At 56.6% G+C, this 26,024-nt stretch overlaps 2 protein-coding genes across 3 annotated transcripts; one reads left to right on the forward strand and one right to left on the reverse strand.

Moving 5' to 3' along the window:
• Positions 1-373: 373 nt before the first annotated feature.
• LOC140599405 (uncharacterized) lies at positions 374-3,219 on the reverse strand. The gene is made up of 2 exons (XM_072762085.1): positions 1,952-3,219; positions 374-761 (listed from the first exon to the last, which is right to left on the reverse strand). The coding sequence occupies exons 1-2, from the start codon at positions 3,217-3,219 to the stop codon at positions 695-697; spliced, it is 1,335 nt and encodes a 444-aa protein (XP_072618186.1). The 3' UTR covers positions 374-694.
• VASH1 (vasohibin 1) lies at positions 1,935-22,555 on the forward strand. Of its 2 annotated transcripts, none has more exons than XM_072762086.1 (8): positions 1,935-2,203; positions 3,419-3,892; positions 9,724-9,812; positions 10,888-10,944; positions 12,768-12,842; positions 15,611-15,992; positions 17,561-17,673; positions 18,607-22,555. In XM_072762086.1, the coding sequence occupies exons 2-8, from the start codon at positions 3,590-3,592 to the stop codon at positions 18,677-18,679; spliced, it is 1,092 nt and encodes a 363-aa protein (XP_072618187.1). In that variant the 5' UTR covers positions 1,935-2,203; positions 3,419-3,589; the 3' UTR covers positions 18,680-22,555. The 2 variants fall into 2 exon arrangements, with proteins under 2 accessions (XP_072618187.1, XP_072618188.1); XM_072762087.1 differs by lacking the exon at positions 1,935-2,203 and adding an exon at positions 2,332-2,351.
• Positions 22,556-26,024: the final 3,469 nt, after the last annotated feature.

Genomic DNA, 26,024 nt, shown 5'->3' on the forward strand with positions numbered 1-26,024 from the left:
AGTTTCACCACTTTCTCATCTATTTGCACACCCCTCCCACCTTGCCTGACACCTGTCCCCTCCTCCTTCTACAAATATGTCCCAGAAAATCCTCTAGGCTAGATCATGCTGGCCTTGTACCGAATTCATTTCTTCTTTCCCCAGCAACCCACTTAACTGGCAAGTTGCCCCGGGTATGTACTCCCATAGCTTCCTAGACTAAGCCTCTGACAAAGCACTTTACTAGAATAATGTTTAACCATCTCCTCCAGTAGTAGACCATAAGCCTTGCCAGGGCAAGGCTCACATTCCTCTTGTCCACCATTGAATCCCCAGTGCCTAGTACAGAGCCGGGCACACAGAAGGTGCTCAGTAACTACTTCCTGGTGGAATGTTTTAAAAAATACTCCAAATCCATTTTATTATTTGTCATTTCAGGAAGTGTCATTTCACAGGATTAATCATCGAACGCTGCCTAACAAAGTACCCCAAAACTTACTGGCTTAAAACAACAACAATTGCTACTTATCCCTCAATCTCTGTGGGAGAGAAACTCTGACAGGGCACAGTGAGGTTAGCTTGTCTCTGCCCCACGTCTAGGACCCCGGCTGGAAGACTCAAAGTTGGTGGTGGAGTAAAATCAGTTCACCACCTATCTGATGAGTGATGTTGCTTGTGAGCTGAGAGCCTGGCTGGAGAGGTCAGCCAGAGCACCTCATGTCCTCTCTCCATGTGGCTTGGGCTTCCTCACAGCATGGTGTCTAGGTTCAAGGGTGGTGGTCCTGAGAAAGTAAGAAAGAGATAGGAGGAACATCTCCTTTTTATGACATAAGCTTAAGAGCTATCTAGCATCACCTCCACCACATTGTTCATTAGAAGCCAGTAGCTAAGTCCAGCCCACAGTCAAGGGGAGGGGAAAGCAGCCAACATCTTTTGGAAAGAGAAGTGGTAAAGAACTTGCCAACATTTTAAAACTACCGCAACAACTGCTTAGCTAGCACAAGAGGCAAAGTGCAGGGTGAAAGGTGTCTGAAGAAGTAAGGCTTCAGTTCAAATTATTAGCTATGTCAGCTTGAAGGTATTACTCCCTGAGACTCCATCTCCCCATCTACACAATGAGTAGGTTGTAGCTGCTGGTGCCTGGTGGTTTTCATGCTCAGAGTCTTCCTGCCTCAGTGAGCTTAAGAGGATCTCTTCCTAACTAGCTTTCTTGAAGTCCCATGACCCTTCCCATCACGCATCACCCTTGGTTTCTGACCCTGGAGGCAGCAAGAGGGAGCTACTGGAGCTCGGGGGACCTAGGAAGCTCAGGCACCAGGGATAACTTTAGGGAACAGACGAGAAGCCACTGAGCACCTCCGGATTCTCCAAGGCCTTCTCCGTCCCAGCCCAGGTGTGGAAGCCTCAGGGTGCCAGTGAGGGGGGTGGTGAGAAACAGGGCAGTCACAGACCAAAGCATTCGGCATCTGGCCAGGCCCCAGGGGTCTGCTTTACCCCCGAGAGACTGTCATTCATACTAACTCCTGGTGGGAGAGAGGGGAGAAGCCTTAAAGCGCCGGGGGCTTAGCTGTCTCCTTTTACAAAGTTCTTTCCTTCCGCTCCCTGCTCCTGTCTTTTCCATGTTACTCTTCTGCGGAGGGGAAGAGAAGGTTGCCTTGGGTCTCCGCGGTCCTGAGCCCACGCACAGCTTCCCCCCTTTTCTGAACCGGCTGCAGGACGTCGCCTCACACTCCCGTGGGGTCGTGGGTCGCTCAGTCCCCAAACCCTGGGGCACAGCAGCTGCTCTGCCCCGGGCGGCGGCGGCGGGGGGGCGGGGGGGGTGCACCAAGTGGTTCGGTGCAGGGTCCACCCTCATCCCACCGGTGCAGGACTTGGGGTGGAGCCGGTGGGTGCCTTTTAACCCTTTCGCTTCCAGACCTTAGGTCGTGACCCTAACCCCCCAGAGGTCCCCCTTTGAGGAGCCCGCGCTCACCAGGTGTGACTGCTCGGCTGACAGAGGGGGAAACCGAGGCCCGCGGGGGGAAGAGACCCGTAGGAGGTCCCGCGGGAAATCAGACTGCGGTTGCCGCCTAGGGCCGGGTCCTCCTGGCCGGGCTCTCGCTCCGACCCTCTAGGGCCCCCGCGAGCTGCTTCCTTTAGGAAATGCCCGACCGCGGGCCTCCCGAGCCCGGCATCTTCGCGCACTTCGCGCTCCGTGCGGCACGTCGTACAGTCCCCGCGGGAGGTGAGAGCGGAGAGGACCAGCCCCTCCCCTCCTAGAGCGAACTCGGGGCGCGGGTCCGGCCGCGGGAGGCGGAGGGCCCGGCGGGAACGCGCTGGCCCTTTAAGGGGGGGACGGGGCGCATGCGCGGCGCGGGCCGGCGTCGAGGCCGGTGGGCGGCGGGCGGCGGGCGGGCAGGGGACGCGCGCGCCCGGCGGCAGCTGGGCCCTGGGGCGGCGGGGGCGGCGGCCGCCCGAGCCTCGCGGAGCCGCGGAGCTGCGGAGCCGCGACCTGCGCGTGGGCCCCGCGCTCGGGGGCTGCTCTCCCGGGACTAGCTCGGCGCGCGCTCGCCGAGGCCCCGCCGCTCGCCCGCAGCTCCCTCCGCGGGCCGTGGCTGCGCGAGCGCCGAGCCCTCCGGCCGCCGGTCCCCCGGCCCCGCCCCGCCCGGGCCGGGCAGCGGGGAGCGCCAGGGGAGCGCCAGCGGAGCGCCGCGGAGCATCCTTCGCCCGGCCCGGCCCGGCCGCGCCGCCGCCCATGCCGCAGCCCCTGGGGGCCGCGACCGCGCAGCCGGAGCCCGCCGCCCGGTGACCCCGGCCCGGCCCCGCCGAGCCCCGCGCCCCGCGATGGCTCGGCTGGCGCTGCGCGGCGCCGGGTGCCCGCCGCCCGCCCGCTGAGCCGCCCCCGCCGCCCCCGCCGCGCCCTGCCCCCGCGCATCCCCGAGGGGCCGCGGGCGCGGGGCCGAGACAAAGCCCGGCGTGCGGGGCGGCCCGGGCGTGGGATGAGCGCCCCCTCCCCGCGCCCCGCGCCGCGCGCCCCGCGCCCCCTCCGCTGCGGGCCGCCCGGCTCCGAGCTGATGCGCCCGGGTCGCCCCGGAGGTGCCGTATTTGGAGACGAATCTGTTCTCTCCAAAACGGGGCCTTGGGGCGCCCGCTCGGCCTGGGCGCCGGTGCCTGGACCCCCTGCGGCCACAGGCCGGAGCTGTCTGGCCTCAGTTTCCCTTTGACTTCGTCCTCTCCCAAGCCCAGACTGCGGCCGGGCATTGTTCCCGCCGTCACGCCGGGGGCGCGGTGAAGGCTGCCGCCCGGGGTGTGCTCTCTATCCCGCCTCCCAAGAGGAACGAAGCCTCCAGGGCCGCCCCCCGCCCGCCCCCGCCCCGGACAGCCACCTCTCTACCCCTACTTCACGTGGCGGCGCTGATTTCTTTCTTTCTTTCTTTTTTTTTTTTTTCTTACCGAGTAGTATTTTATTGTACAGGAGCCACGCCCTGGTTTCTTAAAGGCGCCCCGCACTCTGTCTGGCCATGTGTTACCTCCGCAGCTGGCGTGTGGGAGGCCTCCAGTGAGCCACCTATTTTTTCCTGCCTCCTGATACATACTCCCACCCCACCCCCGCCCCGCCAAGAATTCGGGGATGCCCGGGGGGAAGAAGGTGGTCGGGGGTGGCAGCAGCGGTGCTGCCACCACTGCCACTGCCGCCCCCTCTGGGGTCAGACGTCTGGAGCCCAGTGAGGGGGCCTCAGCCCAGAGAGACGATGAGCCAGAAGAGGAAGGGGAAGAGGACCTGCGAGATGGAGGCATCCCCTTCTTTGTCAACCGGGGTGGGCTGCCTGTGGACGAGGCCACCTGGGAGAGGATGTGGAAGCACGTGGCCAAGATCCACCCCGATGGAGAGAAGGTGGCCCAGCGGATCCGGGGGGCCACAGACCTGCCCAAGGTGAGAGATGTGTGTGAGTGTGGGTTGGGGGGACTGGTGTCTAGGGTTTTAGTGATGTTGGGGCTGGGAGAGCAAAACCACACTTTCCTTGGTGGGGTTGGGGACCACCAGCATGGTAACACTTCAAAAATATACCCAGGTTCTATCTGTCCAGAAGAATTTTCTCTCAACTGCCGTTGAGGTTCTGTGAGGTCCAAATACCCCGTTTCCAGGAGGCACTCTTCCCTCTCTTCTTATTTATTACGGTTTTTTTGTTTTGTTTTGTTTTGTTTTTGTTTTTTAAGTAATCACTATACCCCAGTGGAGCTTGAACTCATGACCCGGAGATCAAGAGTCACGTGCTCTTCTGGCTGAGCCAGCCAGGCTCCCTCTCTTCCATCTCTTGTTAAATATCCATGTTTTGTGGGCAGGGCAGCAGATTAACTGACAAGTACACCGATGTGGCTTATGTCTTATTTGCTAAGCCGATGACCTGTGGGCAGAGAGGTAACGAATGACTAAGGAGGATACAGGGGTTCAGGTGTTAAGAAAGTATTTTCATGCCTTACCCCACGGAGTTCTCTGACAGCCTTGTGAAACAGGTGGGGCTTGGGGTCCCATTTTACAGACAGAAAAGCTGAAAACTCAGGTAGGAACTCAGGGTCCCACAGCTAGTAAGGGGTCACAGAGCGAGGACTCAACCACAGGTCTGTGGGCTTGCTGGATGCTAAATTCGGGGCAGTAAGAAAAGAGCCTGTGGAGAGGAGTAAAGTTAAATCATCTTTCTGTGCAGGGCTGGCTCCGTGATGGCTGTCCTTCATTTGCATTACCCATGAAGGCTGAGGCTGTGTCTCATTCATCTTTGTCTTTACAGGGCCTTCTGTAAACCTGGCACAGAACAGGTTTTCACACACACAAATTTTGGGTTTTTTAACATTATGATTGAGACCAAGGAAACACTGTCCCCAGTGCAGAAATGCCCATAGAAAAACCCTGGGGGCAAAGGTCAGAGCCCAGTGCTTAGCTCTGCTTGCTCAGGTGAGAAGGAAAGGGGCCGGGGAGAGTGGCCCTTAATGTAGAGTAGACACAGAGATGGCCTGTTCTGTTTCATTTTTACCAAGTTATTGGTAGAGCCATCAGAACTTGTCTTCCGGCAAAAGGGAATTCAGAGGTTGAAGATTGAGCAATGGTCTAATGTTTCCAGGGGAAATAAAATGTGGGTTAATTTTGTGTGGCTACATAATTGTCCATGTAGAAACTTGATATCTATGAAGCTAATCCCCAACAATTGGACATTGTTTCTAATATTCTTAAGATGAACACAGTGGCGAACATTCTAACACATATTTTGGGGGGGGTCCATCTCTGGTTATTTCCTTGGCATAAATTCCTGGAAAGGAACTATTGCATCAAAGGACATGTTTTTGATTGCCTGCCTATCTGTGTGAACTCGAGTAGGCCCTCAACCTATTTGAGCCAGTTTTCTCACGTGTACGATGGAGTGGATTATGGGGAAAATTAAATGAGAAACTAGGTGTCAAAGCGTTTAAGGAACAGTAGAGTCTCAAACCAGTAGTTATTATTGAATGTGTGTTACCTTGTTTCATATCTTTCATCAGGAGGGGAGGCTAGATTTCATGCAGTGTCTGTGCCAATAGGGCCAGAGCCACATGCTTCCCCCATAGCAGCAAGTCGGTAGTTAGCAGACAGCTCTCCAGCCACTTGCTTATATCTAAATCAGGCTACAGGGGAGTGTGAATGATTCCCTGCAAAACTGTTACCACTCCTGAAGACTAAAAAAAAAAATCAGCGAATTCATTAGTAACTGGTCTGTAATGTCATCTCATCATCTTCAACCATCACGTAGAGGAAAGACACAAGGGAGAAATGAGGTTCTTGTCTGGGGGTAGAGGGGATGTCGCAACTGACAGTATGGTGGAGCAGAAGGGGTTTTGTGAGCAGACTGGAAAAATTCTAAACTCGCCCTCCTTAAACTACGGGACAAATATCACAGACTGAGAACCTGCATGTCTGTATGAGGTTCCTCTTGGACCTTAGCCCAGAGTAGAAAGGAGCCCTAAAGTCTGGGAGCCACCAGAGTGCCAGCAACAGAGGGGATTAACCCCTAGGCTGGCCCCTCCCCAACTAGCCATGTCCTTAGAGGTAGCATAGTGGCATTCTCTGCAGAGCTCACATCAGGGTGGGCCCCAGAGCTATTTTGTTGGGATGGCATAATGTTTTAAAAGATCACTTGAGCCAAAATATAAAATTGGGAGATTTCACGTTAAGATCCAGATTTTGGGCATCCTTTCAGAAAATGAGAAGATCTGGGAACGGAGAATCTGTGATCCCACGTAGCAGCTGGCAGCTGGAGCTGAAGAGCAGTTCCCCCTCTCGCAATTGGCCACCATCCCTACCCCACACTTCCCACCTGCCTTACCCCTTTGTGCTACCTGCCTGGCCCCTGCCCATGGTTCAGTCTGGGAGCCCTGCACTGTGTGATAAAAAGCGTGTGATAAAAAGAGCTTGGCAGAAAAATCCAGCTTATTCAAATGCTGATTCTCTCATAACCATTTTTGTGAGGAAGGCATGCAGCCTCCTTGTGCCTCAGTTTCCTCAGCTGTCAAATGGGGATAGTAGCAATCCTGGGGTCCGAGGGATTTGGGAGGAATGGATGAAGTGAACATGTGAAATAGGTGAGCATGTGATGTGTACCCAGCAAATGGAGCAAGGCCTGAGGGTGCGATGGCCACCCCACAGCTGCTTTAGAGGATGGATGATACAGTTCGTTGAAGGGCAGCCCGTTTCTAAAAGGATCTCAGGTCCAGGAACAGTTTGTGTTTTTGCATAAGAATCTCTCCTTGACGTTGCAAGCTGCCACCACCTTTCAAAGCTCAGTGGCCACTCTTCCCAGACCCAGCCGCTGAAGGTCTTCTGACCGTGGCTCTGGCCCCGGGGCTCCTGCACAATGGGGATTTGGACATCTCCTCCAGGCAGCCACGCGGCCGGCATCAGCGTGTGCTGACCAGTCGCTCTGGCACGCGCCATGGTGAAGGTGAGCAGCTGTTGAATCTTAGCCGTGTGCCAGCCCCTCTCCAAGGCCCCGACGCGCAGCATCTCATTTATGCTGTGAGGTTGGTTCTGCCGTGGTGCCCATTTCACAGATGAGGCATCTGGGGTGCAGAACAGAGAGACATTCAGGAATTTGATGCCAGACAGTGAGTGGTCGAGCTGGGATGTGGATTGTGAGGGTCTGGTTCGAACACCGGCTCTGTCCACGCCTAGGCCGCCCTGCCTCTTGCCCACACGTTCGTCTGCTGGCGGTTCCTCCTCCCCAAAGCCTCCACGCGGTGCTGGGCTGAAATGGACGCCACCAGGGAGAATGTCTTCATAGAATTCAGGAGTGTAGGGGTCGCGGAGCAAGGGTAACCTCTGGCCTTGGTAGTGGAGGAGTTGTTGTTCCTGAAGAGATCCGGGTATTCAGCAGCACTCACTGCCACGAAGCTCACTTAACCCCACCCCTTGGCACACCCTGGTTCCTGCTTTGCAGGTGGGGGTCTGGGGGGGGTGGCGAATCCAGGCTGCCAGTTTGTTTTGGAGCAAATGCATATGTGAATGTTCCAAAGAATGCTGTCAGCGCCGTCCACGCTGGTTAACACAAGTTGACGTGAGCCGTGCACCTGGCCAGACAGATCCTTCCAGCTAAGCCTCAGGGGTGGTGGTCTTTGAGGCCCTGTTTGTAAATCCCATATCTTTCTTTGCCTCTCTTGGGGTCATTTCCCTCTCCCAGAGGTTCTCTGTCTGGATGGCAGGCAAGGCTTTGACCCAAGGATGGTTCTGGTAAGCATAGGTGAAGGACCCTCTGACTAGAGCTCCCTCCTTCTTGGGAATGTCTCAAGGGAGGGCATATTCCGTCTCTATCCAGAGTTCCTGGAAGTCCCGGGACGGCCTCACATGAGAAGAGAATGACCCACCTGCCTCTCGGGGACTTTCCGCCTGAGGAGATTAGGTGCCATGCTGTTCACACTGCAAAGGAAATTTTCCAGTTTCTCTCCCACCACCCCCGTCACCCCATATGGGAAGCTAGGCCAAGCCCTCAGAGAGTTCTGGAGTTCATCTGGTACAGAGTAGTCAGGCAAGAAGAAGGAGAGCCCCCCCCCCCACCATCCTGGGACTTTCACCCCCCTGGTGACTATAAGTGGTGGCGTCAATGTGGCCAGCAATGTGTGTGAAAGGGGAAATTGCTTCCTCCAGAGAGGGCTGTCAGCTGCTCCGGACTGCCGAGACAGGAAGGAGGGGACCACAAGGAAGAGACAGGAAGTTCATGCAGAGCTGTTGCTCTGGACTCCCCTGACCGACCCAGGCCTCCCCTCCTGCATCTTCTTCACCCTTTAGAGTGAATAGGACAGGTCAGAACCTGTCCTTTGTCCTCTGTCATCAGTGGCACCCCAGACATGAGTGTGCAGTGATCACCGCTGTATCACTTCCCTCTACATTAGAGCCCCAGACATCGCAGCCCCGTTACTTTAAAGGCTGTAACACCATCTCATTACAGGGAGACCCCCTCCTACCCCAGCCCTACCCCAGGTTCCCACAGACAGGGCTCCTGCTTTACCCTTTCTCTCACATGTATCCCTATTCATGCAGACTGAGACTCTCAGCAGCCTCAGCCTGCTGGATGAGAGAGATCTGTAGGGACTGGTGGGTGGAGGTGGAGGCCTTGGGAGTAGAGCAGGATACTCCTCTGTGAGGAGCCTGAGGCCACCTCCCAGCAGGATGTCCTTGTGGCCAAGAGGAAGCCCAGACAGGTGGGCCTTGTTGGCAGTCTGGTTCTTCTACCTAAAGAAGTCTGTTCTGTAACCCCAGAGAACCCCAGCTGGTGCTTCTCTTGGCCACCTCAGCCTCCCTGACTCGTAGCCAAACAGATCCTGCTAGGATTCAGGCTCCCCTGGCCTGAGGAGGGGACCTGCAGTCTAGGGGACATATCTGTACAGTGGCCTCTTTCCTGGATGCTGCCCGGCAGCTCACTGGTTCCTGGCCACCCCCATCTCTCCCCTTCCTGGGCCAGGCATTAAAAAGTCTCCTCTGGGGAGGAGGAGTATACTCTTCGTTACATGGTTGCTCTGTTGATTACAGGTGTGGAGCTGGCAGGAAAGGGAGGGGCTTGCAGGGACTTGGAGCCCCTGTGCCTCCATGAAACCCCTCCAAAGTGGCTAGACCATGGCAAGTAGATTCACAGCAAGACCTGTCCCCAAACCTGTTCCTCTAGCCAGCTTCCACTGACCTAGTCCTCAGCAATTCAGGCCGCAGCTGGCAAGCCTGTGCCTCCCGAGGCACAGGGGCCCCAAGTCCCTCCCGAGGCACTGCAATGCTGGGGTGCTCTCACCCTCATGGAAGGAGTACTCCCCCAGCCCAGGCAGGTCCCTGGGGGAAGGGACACCAGGTAAATCCACTTTGATCCAGCACTTAAACCAGAGCACACCCCAAACGTGAATGGATATGACCCCAATATTGACATTCCTGTTGAACCTTGAAGTTCATGAACATTTAAAATTCAAAAAAGCTGGTGAGTCAACCTGTGCTTTCCTAAAATTATTAAATAATCATAAAATTGAAACATCAACCTAAGCTCCAAATGAGGAATGCTGTCAAGTGCCAGGAGGGAAAGAAAGGGCCACAGTCGGGGCCCGACCAGAGTCTCTGGAAGGAGTTGGAAGGTTCAGGACAGGAGGGAAAGTATGGGGGGCTTCTCCAGGCGGTGACTTCTCTGGGGCTACTCCTGGGTGTCAGGTGGGCAGGAAGCTCCAGGATTAGCCTCCCTCTTCTAACTAGAGCTCTTTCTCTGTCTCTAGATTCCCATACCGAGTGTGCCTACGTTCCAGCCCTCTACACCTGTCCCTGAGCGCCTGGAAGCTGTGCAGCGCTACATCAGGGAGCTGCAGTATCCTCCCCAGTTCGAGGTCATGGCCACCATCTGGCTGGTGCAGTGGTCCAAAGACCAAGTGGGGCTGGTTTTCAGACAGGGCTGGAGAAGCATCAGGAGAGCGACCCCATTCTACAGTCCCCAAGAATGCTGTTCACAGGGCATCTCTGTGCCCGGCGAGTGATGCCAGCACAGCCTGGCTGTGGGAGTCTTTTATCTGATGAGTGCCAGACCCCCTCTGCCACCCACTTCCTTCCTTGTCCTCCCTGTGATGGGAGAAATGTCCTCGGAGAGACCTGCTGCTAAGACTGTCAAGCCTAGGTCCACCAGCACAGACCTCCTCTGCTGTCCATCCAGACCTAGCAGAAGGAGAGTGGGGAAACTCTCCCTTGGGGCAGTTGAAAAGCTGGTTTGAAAGAGATAGGGGGAGGCAGATGCAGGAGAAAAAGGCTTTGACACTCCAGGACATAACTTCTACATCTTGGAACATTCTCCTAGTTCTTTGCCTTTTTCTTCCCGTGTACGAGGCCAGTTGCCTGGCATGGAAAGACCTGAATCCCAGAGCCCGATTCCCCAGTATCCCTGCTCTGGGCCTCGATGGAGAGGCCCAGAGCTGTGTGCCCTGAGTCCTCTCCCTTCTAGCTGCACATGTGCCAGGGATGGGAGGACTAGGCATGGTGCCTAAGGAGGAAAGACAGGCTCATTACTGGAAACCAGGTCCAGCCCTTCCATTTCCCAGTGGGGAAGCTGTGGCCCGAGTTGGGGAAGGCAGTTGGCTCAGGAGCAGCACCCAGCAAATGAGCTGCAGTGGACCCCCAGTGCAGCCTCCCCTCCACTCACCTTGCTGCTCCATCTCTCCGGGCCCTGGCTGGCCGGGCTGCCTGCCCCACAGCCCACCGCTGTGTAGGGGAGAGCTGGGCTGGCCTCTCCTTTCTGATGTTCCAGCCTTAAGTGCCTTATGGAGGCAGCTTGTGGGATCCTTACCCAGTCTGCACCCCAGAGGTGTCGGGCCCCAAGGTCTGGGGGGGGCAGGGGGCCAGAGGGGCGCAGCTCTTCCAGACCTGGCTAGAAAGCCCTTAACTGGCACCCACAGGTACAATCACACAGGGACACAGTTCTTTGAAATTAAGAAGAGCAGACCTCTGACAGGGTAAGTTTGGGGAGCACCTTGTCTCTCTGCATCCGGGCTGTGTCCCCAGCCAGGTTGCAGTGCCTGGGGACAGCGTTTGGGTAGAAGCTTATGAGGCAGGCAGGGACATCTTCCAGGGGAGCCAGCGAGGGTGGAGGCAGGGTTGGGGGCAGGTACCACGGCGGGTCTCTGATGTTGTCATAAAGGGGAAAATCCTGGCCAAGATGAATATCCAGGGCTCCCCTGATGGAAAGGAAACCCCAACATCCATGCTGAGCTGGAAGAGTGATGGGTAGCCCCCCACCTTGCCCTGGTGTTGACAGAGGGTGGTCCCAGGTAGATGTCTAGCCTCATCCTTTTTTTTCTTTTTTTTCTTTTCTTTTTTTCTTTTTTTAAAGGTTTTATTTATTTATTCATGAGAGAGACACAGAGAGAAAGAGAGAGGCAGAGACACAGGCAGTGGGAGAAGCAGGCTTCATGGAGGGAGCCCGATGTGGGACTCGATCCCGGGACTCCAGGATCACACCCTGGGCCAAAGGCAGGCGCCAAACCACTGAGCCACCCAGAGATCCCTTTTTTTTCTTTTTTTAAACAAAAGATGAGCCTAGCAGGAGAGAGCCAGCCCTCCCGTTCTCTCCATGCCCTGCAACTGCTCACGTACTCCCCATTGCCGGGGACCTGTATGCCGCCCTTTGCCTTATTGGACTCTCTTCTAGTCATTTTGTGCAAGTCCCAGTGTCTGAGAAGCAGGGACCCCACTGGAGACAACACTGCACCTCTCACTTCCCATTCCACCACCCCCTGTAGACCCCTGGCTGGTTTCACCCCAAAGAAGCCCCGAAGGCAGAGGAGAGTGAAGGGTGAATGCCACTGCTGGGTCTGGGGCCTCAGCCCAAAGCTTAAAATTCTGTTTTAAAAATTAATGTGAATTTTATATCTTTCTCCACACATTATCTGTCCATGTTGGCTTTCTTACGAGAAATACTTTAAATGGTTTGCTAAATGACTTAATTACCCTGTCCCCAAACCCCTGGGTAGAGTCCAGCCTCTCTAACTGAGAAGCTTTGCTCTTATTATGCTGTGGCTGCTGTATCCTAGGGGCCCAGCTCCAGCCTCAGTGCGATGGAGGAATCCAGCACCCTCCTGGGCAAAGCCAGTGGCCAGGCCAGTGTTCCAGGGCTGGGAACAGCATATGGTGAGGGAACCAGGCCTCAGGAATAGGCTGTCTCAAAGTTGCCTGAATTGGAAGTTCAGAGCAGGCTGGGGTTTGTCACTGGGGAGCTCACTGTCTGAGATCCTGTGTCTGTGCCCCGGGCAGCTGGCCAGCTGCAGAGGAGCAGTTGTAATCAATTACAAGCTCTTTGGAGAAGCCCTGATTGAGACAGAGGTGTTCACTGTGCTCCAAAAGGGACAAGAGCAATGCCAAGGTCCCCAGCATCCCGGGCATGCTTTCCCACTGGCCCTGGCAACACTGTCTTCATAGAAAGCCCCCAGCCCAGTGAGGGTCAAAACCCTGCCTACCAGGGCATGCCCCCCACCCCCCCATTCATGCTCCTCTCTCCCAGAAGTCTTTGGAGTAGGAGCCTGGGGTGGGAGGAGGAAGTGAAAGGGGGTAGAAAAGGGGGAAGGGGCCTCCTTCTTTATCTTTAGTGGCTGCCTCTTCTCTTCCTGCTCAGGCTCAGGACAGACTTGGGGGCAGGGGGTGCACAGGCTGGGCCTGAGCTGGAAGGGAAGGGGCTCTCAGTCCTGTAGCACTTCTAGACCATCTTCTCCCCGCTCCTCACCCTCCCCCACTGGAAGGGCCTGGAGGCTGTGTCCTCATGGTTCTACTTCCCTTCCCCCAGGCTGATGGACTTGGCCAAGGAAATGACCAAAGAGGCTCTGCCAATCAAATGCCTGGAAGCCGTGATCCTGGGAATGTATCCTTCCTTGGCCCTCGGAGACTAGGGGCAGGTGGGCTCAGCCTGTCTGAGCTCCAACTTCCTCCTCTGGAAGGGGAGGGCTGAATGAGCTCCAAGCCCTCCCAGCAGTCATGACCTTGATCCCAAAGCGAAGGGGTTCTTGGGGCAGCGGTGGGCTCCGTCCCCAACACCTCAGTTGCTAACTTTCCAGGCCTGCTTTTTTTTTTTTTTTAAGGATTTTATTTATTTATTTATTTATTTATTTATTTGAGACAGAGAGCATGAGTGGTGGGGGAGGGAGAAGCAGATTCCCTGCTGAGCAGGGAGCCCAACTCGACTCTGGGTTTAATCCCAAGACCCTGAGATCATGACAGATGCTTAATTGCCTGAGCCACCGAGGTGCCCCTAGGCAGGTCTTTTTTACGTCATGTGAACACAGTGACTATGTTCTCTGAACCCCAAATCAGGGCACGTTGTCTCACAAAAGGCTGTTGTGCCATTTCTGAGAACCAGACAGTCTGGGAGAAGCTATTTGAATGCCCAAAAGTTGGCATTTCCAGGACATTGTAGATTCATAGAGATGATGGATGGGGTCTTTAAAACAAAACTGCCTTTTTTAAAAAGCAGAGTTTCTGGGTCACCCCCATCCAAAGGGCAGAACTGAGGCCTAGAGCTGGGTTACCAGGGTCATGAAGTGGGACAGACCAACCCCTGGTCAGCGCAGGAGGGAGACAGGTGTTTATGGCCGGGTCTCCGTTCTCATTCGTCTGTGCCTTAGCGATGGCCTTTTGTTTTATGACGGAAAACTGTTAAGCTTGTACAAACAGAACAATATAAGGAATCCCATGTGCCCATCACTCAGTCTTACCAGTTCAAGGCCAGTCCTGAGTCATCTCTGCCCACCTCCACCATCTCTTGCTGCCCATAGTACCTCCCAGCTCTTAAATATTCTGTGTGCCCCCCCACCCCCCCACCCCCACACACACATACCCCATACCCGGTATAGATGCCTGGCTTAGTGCTGCAGAAAGGGCAAGGGGGCTGCTGCCTAACAGAACAAGGACCCCATTCTCTAGGACAGATCGGGGAGGAGAATGTGATGGTCAGGCCAGGAGCACGGCTTCTCCAAGGAGGACCATGGTCCAGGGGGTACACTCCCCCCACCCCTCACGGCCATACCTACCTTAAATTATTCAGAGAGACCACTGGGGCACCTCTTCAGTCCCACTTCCACAGAGGCCCCTAGAGCTAACTCCGCTGGGGTGGTGGTCGGCCGACAGGCAGGCCCACCTCCACAGAGCTGGACAAGCATGGCCCTGTCTAAAGGGTTCTTTGCGGGGATGTGCATGAGAACCTCAGGCCACTGCCCAAGCCTCCTCCACGACCCCCCATTCTCTTCTTCAGGGGCCACACACACCAAAGTTGAGGTTCCCAGCCACACTGTACGGGGGAGACTGCTTCCTCCCGCAAAGCTCACAGAAGCTGCTCCAGGCAGGATGCCATGGCCCCAGAGGCCTTTCAGAGGTTACCTGGGGGCTCCTGGACAGGAAGATGACAGGAGAAGCTCCCTGGTATGGCCTGGGGCCCCTCCCCAGTGTCCCCCACAGAACTGCCACAGCCCCCTTGTTTGCTGCACACACAGCGGACACCATACTGAGTTTGCTTCCATGTCTCCTGGCTGCATGCTGAGCGTGTGCCTTGTTCATCTGTGTCCTCAGACACTTGCAAGGAGTGGGGCTCAGTAAGTCTTGGAGGGGCCGAGAGCACAGGCTTTGCGGGAAGGCTGACCCGGACCTGAATCCTAGCTCGGCAGCCAACTGACTGTGTGACCCCAAGCAAGTTCCCCAACATCTCTGACCTGTGGGGTCTTCCTCCACAAAAGGGCACGATGGTAGTGCCTGTCTGGCAAGGTGGTTGGGACCACTGAACCAGTCATTGCGTGGAGGACACCTGGCGCGGTGTCTGCACAGGGTGTCTGCTCCATGCTTTTCTCTGCTTACCTCCTTTGACTCAGGTGTTCAAGTAGAGCTCACTGAGTAACTTCTGGGTGCCTGGCTCTGGGCTGAGCCCCAGACATGCATCGAGGAACATGGTCACACAAGGTCCCTGTTCTCAGGAGTTTATGGCTAAGAGGGGCAGGCTCAGGTGGACGGGGGACAGCCCTCTGGCCAAAGGGAAGAGCTGGTGCTGAAGGTCCTGGGTGGGAAATCCTGGTGGATGGAGAGACTGAACAAGTGGAGCAGGTGGGGTAGGAGGGCACGGGGGGGAGGGCGGGGGGAGCCAGCCCGGGCTCCACTGGCCTCCCGGGAGGGGGAGGACCTGGTTGTGTGCAAAGGGTGGTGGGCAAGCACGTGTGTGTGTTGGGCAGCAGCAGTGAGAGAAAGAGCACAGAACTGTGAGCATCTGGGAGAAGTGTATGTGTGAGAGAGAGAAGACAAGACAGTGTGTCTGCGAGCGTGGGGAAATGTGTGTGACTGACAGGAGGGAAGGAGGGATGGAGGGGGCTGGCAGCAGGCCTCCCTCATCCCTCCTTCAGCCTGGAGGACCCTGGAGGGCCCTGCGGTTTGCAGCGGGGAACTCACGGATAGCTGGCAACAGCTTGACCTCGCGGCAGTGGCCGCTGAGAGCCCTGACCCTACAGGTCACTTTATTGAGCACCTACTGCATGCCAGGCTGCAGGGGGCGGGGGTCCTCCAGCCCGGGTCCCCGGGGTGCAGGGCGCTGGGGTAGGAGGGGAGGCCCCTGCACCCCTCGAGCTGTTTCCTTAGCTGGGCTGGCGGGTCCAGTTACCTCACCAACAGCATGCCCACCCTGGAGCGCTTCCCCATCAGCTTCAAGACCTACTTCTCAGGGAACTACTTCCGCCACATCGTGCTGGGGGTGAACTTCGGCGGCCGCTACGGGGCGCTGGGCATGAGCCGGCGCGAGGACCTGATGTACAAGCCGCCGGCCTTCCGCACGCTCAGCGAGCTCGTGCTGGACTACGAGGCCGCCTACGGCCGCTGCTGGCACGTGCTGAAGAAGGTCAAGCTGGGCCAGTGCGTGTCCCACGACCCGCACAGCGTGGAGCAGATTGAGTGGAAGCACTCGGTGCTGGACGTGGACAGGCTGGGCCGCGAGGACTTCCGCAAGGAGCTGGAGCGCCACGCCCGCGACATGCGGCTCAAGGTCAGTGCGCTCTGGCCCGCCAGCCCTGGGCACCGCTCCCCTGGGGACCGCCACCAACACCCTCTCCTTGGCCCCCACCCCAGCAGCAGAGGGGCAGGGCTCTCAGGGAGGGTGATGGGGGTGAAGAGTCTGGCCCTGAGGGGCTTGGCTCCCTGCTCCTGTTGAGACCGTCCCCTTGGGTGGGTGTGGGCAGGCCGGGGAAGGCCCTGGAAGGAAGAGGCAGGGGAGCTGGGTGTGGGAACTGGGAGAGGGGCAGGGGTGCCACCCTCCTGTGGAGACTTTGGTTGGGAAATCAGAGGCTGTCTGGAGGAATAGGTAGGGCCAGGTGCAAGGAGCCTGCATCCACCTTAGGTATGCTGACCCTTGACCTCCCAGACCCCACGTTCAATAAAGAACCAGAAAGTCAGAAAAAGGAAGCCTTACATGGGAAGATGGTGAGGGTGGTGGTTCCTTCTCCCTCTTCCCCACTTTGATGAGCAGGAGGGCAGCTAGGAGGGGCTGTCCTACCCCAGCAGGTGGGCTGAGCTGTTGAGAAGCTTGCTCCTGGCAGCCGGACAGTGGGCACAATCCTGGCCTCTCTTTGGGTCCCCCTGGATTTGAGTGCCTTGCCTGGTGCCTGCCTGGCCCCTCCTGGGTGTTCAGCCCCTCCCCATTGCTTGGTCACTATTGAGCACAGGAGGCCAGCTGGTAGCTTGCAGGAGCTCTATTTTTGGGGCAGGAAAACCAGGTACAAGGGAGGTAAGGAGTTTGCTCACAGGCCATGAGGAGAGTGGGCGGGAGCTCAGTCTCCAGATGGGGAACGCCAGGTGTGTCATAGGTGCAGGCACTGTGCCTGCAGGGCCTGTTAGAGCTCGGCTGCCCTGCCTTGCCGGGCAGTCATAGCACTTTCCCCCAGGGGTAGAAGCCAGTGGCAGTGACCCTGCACAGCTGGGGGGGTGGGGGCTGGCCCTCCCTGTGTATCACTGGCTTCCCAGCTCAGCTCCCTGGCTCCTGCCACTGGAGTCACACTGGGTCTTCGGGGGAGCACGTTGGACCTAGAGTTGGAGCTAAGAGTTGGCCTGTCCTTAGGCACTGTGATTCCCAATCTGTTTGGCGTGAAGGACTCCCCATGTTATTTGCTCCTCTCTAGCATCCCTGCCATATACCCCATTTTTTGAAATTTTAGTTCAAGCTGCCCATGCCATATAAAAATGTTTTATTTGCTTTTCGCCTTTTTCCTTCACCATATGTAGCTGCCAGTCTGAGCATCTGCCCGGTGACCAGTGTCCTGCTTGGGCCTGGTGGGATCTCAGCCCAGAACTCAGACATAGGCTGCTTCCCCAGTTGTTGCATTTACCTGGCTCCGGTGAACGGCCCAGGGCTCCTTACAGCATCACAAAGCCTAGTGACTCCCCGACTGCATGCTGCCCTGCTGGGGAACCCTTGCCCGGCAGCTTTAGTTCCCAGGAAACAGGTTTGGGATGATCCTGGAGACAGGATGGCCTCGGGGCTTTTTGCTCCACCGGTGCAACGCAGGAGGGGCTCCGGGTCAGCTCTAACTGTGTCTTTGTTTCTCCTTCCCTACCAAGATTGGCAAAGGGACTGGCCCTCCCTCTCCCACCAAGGACCGGAAGAAGGACGTCTCCTCCCCGCAGCGCGGCCAGTCCAGCCCCCACCGCAGGAACAGCCGCAGCGAGAGGCGGTATGGGATGGGGTCGTGCCTGGGGGGACGGGGTCGTGCGTGCAAGGTGCGAGGTGCGAGGAGAATCCTGAAGGCTTTCCCTCTGTTTTCTAGATCCCTGTGCTTTTCTCACCCTTTCCCCACCCTTCCCTTTTTGCCTCCATCAGAGGGAGGTGACCTGGGTTGGTGGGTTTGTGTGTTTCTGGGTTGACCCCTCCCAGGAGCAGTGCTACCCCATTTCCCTAGGGAAAGCCACATTCACTGGCCCGCCCCCTGGCTACCCAATGTGAGGCACTGGTGCCAGAGCTGGAGGGCCCACTGAGAGGGTGGGGGCAGCTGTGTGGGAGGGAGGCGGGGACGGGTGGGCTCCTGGCAGACAACGAGTTCTCCCGAGAGCATCACTGGGCAAGGTTGACATCAGATGGCAGCTGCTGGGCGGCTTTGAACATAACTTTGGCCCCTGCAAGTCTGGCGTTTGTCTCTATCTAGATGGCAGAAACAGCCCATTAAAATGCCAGGCCGCCTCCTCTCCTTGGTCTCCCACACGGCCGTCTGGCTCTTGCTTCAATATCTGTGTGGTTCAGGAACCACAGCTCTGGGATGATTTAGGGGCACAAGCAGGCCTCCGAGGTACAGTGTCTTTCCCTTAGACTCGGGAGGCTTTTATAGAGAACAGATTCCCAGGGCAGCTGGGGACAGCCAACTGCAGGGGAGGGGGCCTCCGGTGACCAGCAGGGCCTGTAAGGGAGTGTGGGGAGCACAGCCGGGACAGCGCAGGGCAGGGCAGGGTTCCGGGAACACACTTCAACGTGTCCTTCACTGCTGCGTTTGGGGCACCTTGGAGAATGGAGGGGGAGCGACCCAGGAGCAGCCCCTGTGGTTCCGCCCGCCCCCACCTCCCTGCCCAGCCACTCACCCTTCCCCCACCTCACCCCCTTCTCTTTTTCCCTGCAGGCCATCGGGTGAGAAGAAGCCTTCTGAGCCCAAAGCCATGCCGGACCTCAATGGGTACCAGATCCGGGTGTGAGGCGCACGGCAGTGCCCCAGCCTCACCGCATCTTGGGGCCAGGATCCCCCTGCCAGAACTGGCCTTGTTCGTGGGGGGAGAGGGCCTGGTGGGGGGCAGGGCGAAAGGGCGGCAGGAAGAGCCTGTCTCAGCTCAGCCACCCCAGCTGCTGCCCCTCCCACTGGGCCAAGACCCCTAACTTTGGGCCAAGAAGCAGTTAGTATTTTATTTGGAGTTTTTAACCCGATAACTAAAGTTTAAAGTGTTTGGGGGAAAACTTAAAAAACTAATGGATCTGCCAATCGCCAGAAGGCCAGTGCTTAGATCTGAGGACTACAGGGTTGGGCAAGGAGGGGACGCTGGCTCTGCTGGTGTCTCTCTGGGGGGTGAGTCCGTCCTGTCTCAGCCCCACTAAGCCTGTGGCTGGACTGGGTGGAGTAGGGGAGAGAGGGAGGTGTTCCTCTAGTTCCTCTAGTTCTGCCTCCCCTGGGAAGCAGAATCTTGACCCAGGGAACGGGAAGCAGGGTAGAAATCATCCTGGGAAAGGTCTTTGTGGCCCATGGCAGGAGCTTGGCCCAAGGCCACATGGCCCAAGACCAGAGCCCCTGGCCCAGGAGAGGCCTCATGCCCTTGCAGCCCGTGGCCAGGGCTGTGGGGGCTGTAGGAGAGCCCAGGGGAGCCCACTGGGGGAAGGAACCCCAGGCCGCTACCTGGCCTCCTTGCTTATTCCAGCTCTGCCTGGAAGGGTGAAGCTGGGGGTGCTCCCTGCTCCCTGCTCCCTGCAGGGCGGCTGGGCTTTGCCACAGGCCCGGAGCTGTACCGGCATGACTGTAGGGACTGAGCAGCCTGGTGGGCCCAGGAACCATGACTGGGGATAGAGGGGGACACTCAGGCCCCAGGCTGTCCCCTGGCAGGCCCCAAGGGTTGTGGGGAGGCACTGCTACTCCCCACCCCTTTTCTATTACCTCAGTCCTTGCTGTGAAAATGAAGACCGAATCAGGATGCTTGTGCCTCAGGCCTGGCTCCCCTCATGCAGCAGCCCATCTGGGTTTGGGGGTACCAGTGACGGTCAGACCTGTGGCATGTGGCTTGTCAGGGAGGAATCTGGACAGCTGGTGTCTGCACAGTCTGCCTGTCAAGTGTGAGATACCTGGTGGACACATGAAAGTGGAAAGACGTTGGCAGGGTTCGGGTTAGGTCCTAGAGACTAAAGCAATGGCAAGTGATAGGGCGAGGGTGCAGCTGGCCACCACGAAGGAGCAGAGCCTGGGAACTGGGGAGCGTAAGTGAGAAAAGGATGTGGGGGAGAGGTTAGAAACAGGCTGCTTGGGAAATAGTGAGTTCCCTGTTGCTGGAAGTATCCAAGCAAAGCCTGGATGGCAACTTGTCGGGAAGCTGTCGAGAGGATTCAGGTTATGGAAGGGGAGCCGGATAAGGTGACCCGCAAGGTTTCTTTTCACTGAGAGGCTGTGCTTCAGCCAGGGGCCAGGCCCCGGATAAGGAAGGATCAGAACCAGGGTTGTAAGCTCACACGCCCACAGGGCCAGGCAGGGGATTAACGGCAGGGCTGCAGGGAGGGCCGGGTGGCCAGCTAACGGGCTGCTCCTGCCCAGGTATTCTGAGTGGGGGCCCTGCATTGCCAGATTGTATGACTGTTTCTCAGAAGCCAGAGCTCTGGATTTTTGTGTGAAATGACCTGATTTTTAAATGTTGGCAATCAGTTCAGACAATGTAAAAACCCAACATGAAAGAGAATGCCAATTTGTAATCTCTGAGGTAGAGAGAGCTTGTGCTGGGGAGAAGTCCACTGAGAGGTTTTGAGGTGGAGATCAAGAAAGTTCATCTAGGCTTCCCAGGGCGGGCTGGACCAGGGCAGGGTCCTCTCTGCTGAAGCTGCCCCAGACAAGGCAGCTGGCCCGTGTTTGTCCTCCTCCCCGTCCTTGCAGACCGGAGGCCTACCGGAGTCACCAGCAGGGGTGGAATGGAGATTGCCCAGCGCCCAGCCTGCCAGGGAGAGGGATGTGCGTGGGAAGCAGGGAGGGGTGGAGGGAGGGAGACATGATGCTTCTGCTGATGCAGGTGCCCATCAGGGAAGCACCAGGGGCTGGCAGCTCTTCACACCAGCAGCTTCTGGCCCAGAGCCAGGCCCAGCAGGAGGGCCAGCTGGGCAGTCCCTTGAGTTCCTCAGGGGTCACCAGGCCCTGGGGAGGACACCTAACCTGCCCCTGGACTACACTCCAGCCAGGCCAGTTCCAGCGCCATTGTGGCCCCTGACTCACCATCCCGTCCCATCCCAGGTCTCAGGCCATAGGGTGCTGGTCCCCACGTTTGCCACATTGGCCTGGGGCAGAGAGGACTCACTTCGGGAGATGTGCAGCTGACAGCGAACGTGGCCTTTTCTGGGTCTACACGTGGGTGCCACTTACCAGCAGGGGAGGGGACTGCCACATCCCCAGAGACCCCAGGTCTTGAGGGAAGACTTGACAGGGGACTGGGGTCAGAGAGATGGGAGGAAACGGCTCTACCCTTCTCCAAAGCCATCTAGGGAGAAATGGGAGGAGGCCCACCCCTGTTGCTGCCCAGAGGAGGGAGCTGATCACCCTGAGCAGATAACCCCCCGCACTCTCCCTCCTCGCTCAGACCTCGGGCCTGTGGAGGCCAACACAGGATACAGCGGTGCTTTTTAATTTATTTTTAACATTTTCTCATATGTAGCAAGCCCTCCTCCCCTCCTGGGCGTGTTTACACAGGCTCTGCTCCCTGGGGCTGGCCTGGCTGCAGAGTTTCTGGGGAGGCAAAGGCAGGGACTTTGGGGCCTTAGTCACCATCCTTGGTTTCACCTCATGTCACTTCCTGTGAGGAACAGGGGCCTGGCTCCTGACTCAGGACTGTCTTCCAGCACTCAGTGGGGGCTCCTCTGCCCCCAGGGGTGGAGGCTGCTGGCCGAGGAGGCCCCAAGGTGAGGTTAAAAAAAAAGCTGCTTCATGAAGGTGGGCCAGGGTGGCAGTGATTGCTTCCCAAAGCCCAGCTCGTTGGGCTCAGTGCCAGCTCAGAACACTGGGAAACTGGGTGTAGAGAGCCCTCCTGCCCACCTAACTGCCAGTCCTCTCCCTCCCATGGCCTCAACACAGTCACGTTCCCCTCACCCATCACGCCAGACCCCATCCTTCCTGGGCGTGGCCAGGTGGGGAGGGAAGCAGCCCTCTGGACCCCGATGCCATGAAGCCTAGGGCCAGGCTCCAAGGAGTGGAAAGGGCCCAGGGGTTGGCTGTGTCTGGTTTCTGGCCCTCTCTGCCGGCACACGCCCCATTCCTTCCATCCTGGACTTGACCTGCTGGCTCTGAGATGAGGTCCAGTTCTGGTCAGCAGCATGTCCAGGGGCCCATGTGTCGGTGTGCACCTGGGGCTCCTGCCTGGGTTGTTTTCTGGCTTTGATGTACTACCATCAGCAGGCACACCCCCTGGCCTGGAAGCACCAGGAAGGTGCACACCGCTCATTGTGCCAGAGCATCCCCCCACACACACTGGAATCTCCATGGGTTCCCACTCAGAAGCCAGCTGAAGGGTGGGAGGGGGCTTGCCTCAGACCGGACTGCTCTGGTGCTAGCTGCAAGCCCATCAGTGTTGACCCCCAGCCACACCCTGGTGCTCCTGAGTCCCAAGTTCCCCTTTCTCTCAGGCGTGCTTGGCCCAGGGGCCTGGGGACAGGGGGGCCACCCCTCCCTTAAGCTTTGTGTTAAGCTGCCTGTGGGACCAGACTCTGTCCTTCCTGCTCTTCCCGTGTCAGTATTGCTCCCTCCCCTCTCACTTTTACCCCTCTCATTGCTGTGCTTGCTTTTTTCCTGAAATGAATAAAGGCTCCCCGGCTCCGGTTGCACCGGCTGGGCAGAAACCACATGGAAGCCTTGTCTCCTTTCCCCTGGGAACTGAGGCCAGAGCCCACCCCACCCACCGGTGTCATCCCTGGTGGCTGTAGGAAGACCCGACCAGAGGTAAGGGGAGCCCCAAACCAGCCAACAGGAAGCCTTACAGGCCCCTGTAGCCACTGTGAAACTTCTGGGGTCCCCTGTCATCCTCAGCCTGCCTAAGCCACTCCGCTCTTGTCAATCCTAACCTGGGGGATCTTTCCTGGTGGCTGTAAATAAAACCTCTCCTTCACACAGTCAGCCTGAGCCGCACAGGCTGGCCCCAGCAGTCCCCCAGGGACAGAGGAGGGAGGATGAGTCTTCCCCTAGGAGGAAAGGTTATTTCAGGAAACCACAGCAACGGGGCTCTTAAGTCCCTTCTCAGCGCAGGTGCCCACAGTCTCAGCACAGAATCTACAGTGGCTCGTCACAGCTTCAGAGAACACATGTGGTTCCACCCATCGCCCCTGCTCCCTCTAGCGCCAGGCCCCTTCCCACACTTTATGACGAGAGCCAATGGCTGCAACCAGACTTGCACAGAAACAGCTTTTAGCTCCACAGCCTTTGTTTTCACCCTCTCTGCTCTCCTTTCATTCAGCTGGACTTGGAGAAGAGGTAGGATATTCCCTCCTCATTCCAGTCAATCCCCATAAAGTCCTGGCTAGAAATGTAGTTCAGCACAGCAAGACCCCCTCACTTCCAGTGGCGTGGTGGTGAAGCACGGCAACTGGGAAGAGGCAGTCTGTTGGAATCCCTGACCATCTTAAGACTGTATATCGTCCAGAGAGAGGCAGTTTTGCTACCAACAGGCTCATTTAAGTCTTAAATGATACCCAAAAAAGACTTTTCAATAAGGTAACCGAAATCTGTAAATAATGTGGATTGTACACCTTTACCCAAAGGCAACATGATAATGTATACATTCAAGTGCAGCTAAAACACCCAGTCAAGAGCCTGTGGTGGACTTCAGTGACATAGGCTCATTCCCAGCAGGCCCCTGAATTGCTGGGGTACACGGGAGGGCTGGGTCGGTGCTGGGACCACAGTCCATTATGAGCCCAGCAGGCTCATTGGGGACACTGCTTAGAATTGAGAGATAAATGTCATCATGGAGTTCCGGGAGGATCAGGACCCAACTTACGGAGGGTGGGAGTGGGAGGTTACCTCATTTCCTGCTGCCATATTTCAGGCTCTCAGCATGTCCCAGCCTCATTTAGGCATGGGACTAATTTGTGCTAGGACTTTTGGATGCAGGTGGCACTTTTTAGAGCCCTGAACATGAAAAGGTTGAAAGCCTGTCACCCCCATCTGCCAGGATCTGACTTTTTGCCCACCACCATGGAAGGCAGTGATGACAAGAAGAGGTGGTCATATCAAAGACCACGCCAATTGGCCCTGACGTGGGTTGCCTGGTAACCCAGTGTCTGCCAAGGGGGGAAGGGGACCAGCTGCTGAGGCTTGGCAGGTGGTGGAGATGGGCCACCTCAAGTCAGCTGGAGGGACAGCTCTCTGGGGATGTGCACTTCCTCTAACCCCCAACAAGAAAGAGCTTGATCGTGGGAAAGGCAAAAAACCTCCCAGAATTTAAGTGAAGAGATTCCGGTCTTCTCTCCACAGCTGTGTGCAGCCTCAGCAGCAGGGGACCTGAGGAGGGATGGGACTGAAGGCAGAGTCTCCTTGGAAACACATTCAGCTCACATTCTCCCAACTGGGGTGAGAGCTGCACCGAGCCAGGCTCTCGTCTGGCTGGTTCTTGCCTGAAACAGTTTTGTTTTGCACATTTGCTCAGAAACAAGGGGAAGGCACTCCAGGTTGAGACTGGAAGTGTCAGGCCGCAGGTCCACTCTCTCCTCAGGCGGAAACTATAGGAGGAAGGCCCCTCCAACTCCCGGGAGAAGAGAGGCCAGACTGTGCATTACATAACCAATATAAATAACAGCCCTCTGGGGCAGCCCAGGTGGCTCAGCGGTTTAGCGCCGCCTTCAGTCAGGACATGATCCTGGAGACCCTGGATCGAGTCCCACGTCAGTCTCTCTGCCTGTGTCTCTGCCTCTCTCTCTCTGGGTCTCTCATGAATAAATAAATACAATCTTTAAAAAAAAAAAAAAAAAAACAAACAAAAAACAGCCCTCTGGTTAGTTGCTACACCAGGGCAAGACCTGGGGAGAAAAAGTTTAAAGACAAAACCCAGCAGCAGCAGGCTGGTTGGTCTTTTCCCTTCTTCCAGGCCCACCCCCCATGTGTCTGCCTTACAAAATAACCTGTCTCTCCTACTCTGAGAAAGGCTGTGCTCTGAGGGCTGTGGGGTATCAAGGAACAAAGCAAAGGAGATCCTCAATTTACCTCTTTGCGAATTGTTTCCTCAGATGTAAATAAAGGTAATATATGAAAAACCACATTGCCACCTCACGGTGTTGACTGCTGGTGGATGTAGAAGCACAGTTCAAACATTAATAAATATCTGTGCAAATGTTACATGACTCAGGAAACCCTGCAGGCCAGGAAAGGATCTCTGGGAGGGTACACCTCAAAGCTCAGAACTGTATAATAATTCCTAGCCAACGAGCAAACCATGCAGCCAGGCTGGAGAGAACTATTCACCCTCAACTCCTACCACTGATCCTCTGAAATCTTACCTTCCCTTGCTTGCCAAAGCCCAAACAACACAATTTCAGATCTGAAAATTCCTCACAAATGGAAAAGGTAATTACTTTAATCCCCATTTCACCAAGATACGCAACACAACAATTAACTTACCCACAGTCACCAAATGACCAGGCCAACATGACAAGTGGTGTTCCTTATCCCTGGCTGTTTTCTCTCGGCCAGGTGGTTCAACAGAAGCACCAGGTAACTAAATAATTCCAGTTCTCAGAGGCCAATTCAGGAGTGTGTAGGGTCTGGGATTCTATTCAGGTAAGGCAGAAAGCCACACCTGGTTTCACGGCTTCCCCAGGGCACGTGGGCCTGATGGATCTGCTGCAGGAGGAGGCTGGAGGAAGACAAAAGTACCAGCGGAAGGAGGCCCGGGAGGGAAACCTTTCCATCAGCAGATGGCCCACAGTCCAGCTCTGATTCCAGCATGCAAGAGGTGACCAGAAATAGACACTGACCAAGAGGCAACCGCCATGCACATCATGCCTCACGCAACTGCGATGGCTCTGACAAGGAAAACGCTTCTCGCCCCATGTTCGACAGAGACCCTCCTGAAATGCACGTGGACCAGGGGAAGGAATGAGGGCGGCAGACGGAATAGGAATGATACCAGCTGAAGGAGCTGTTCTGCTCCTGTGAGGAGGGAGAAGAGAGCTGGACCCCAACAAAAGGCAAGGGAGGAGGCTTCTTCGGGCCCTGTTCCTCCCAGGCCTCAGAGCAGCAGGGATATGTGTCAATTATCACAGGGTGATTATACCTTTCTCAGGTCAAGCTTTAGGACCTGAGAGCCCAGCCCAGGATTAGTC

Source organism: Vulpes vulpes, chromosome 6 (assembly GCF_048418805.1).
Source record: "Vulpes vulpes isolate BD-2025 chromosome 6, VulVul3, whole genome shotgun sequence".
Classification (NCBI taxonomy): domain Eukaryota; kingdom Metazoa; phylum Chordata; class Mammalia; order Carnivora; family Canidae; genus Vulpes; species Vulpes vulpes.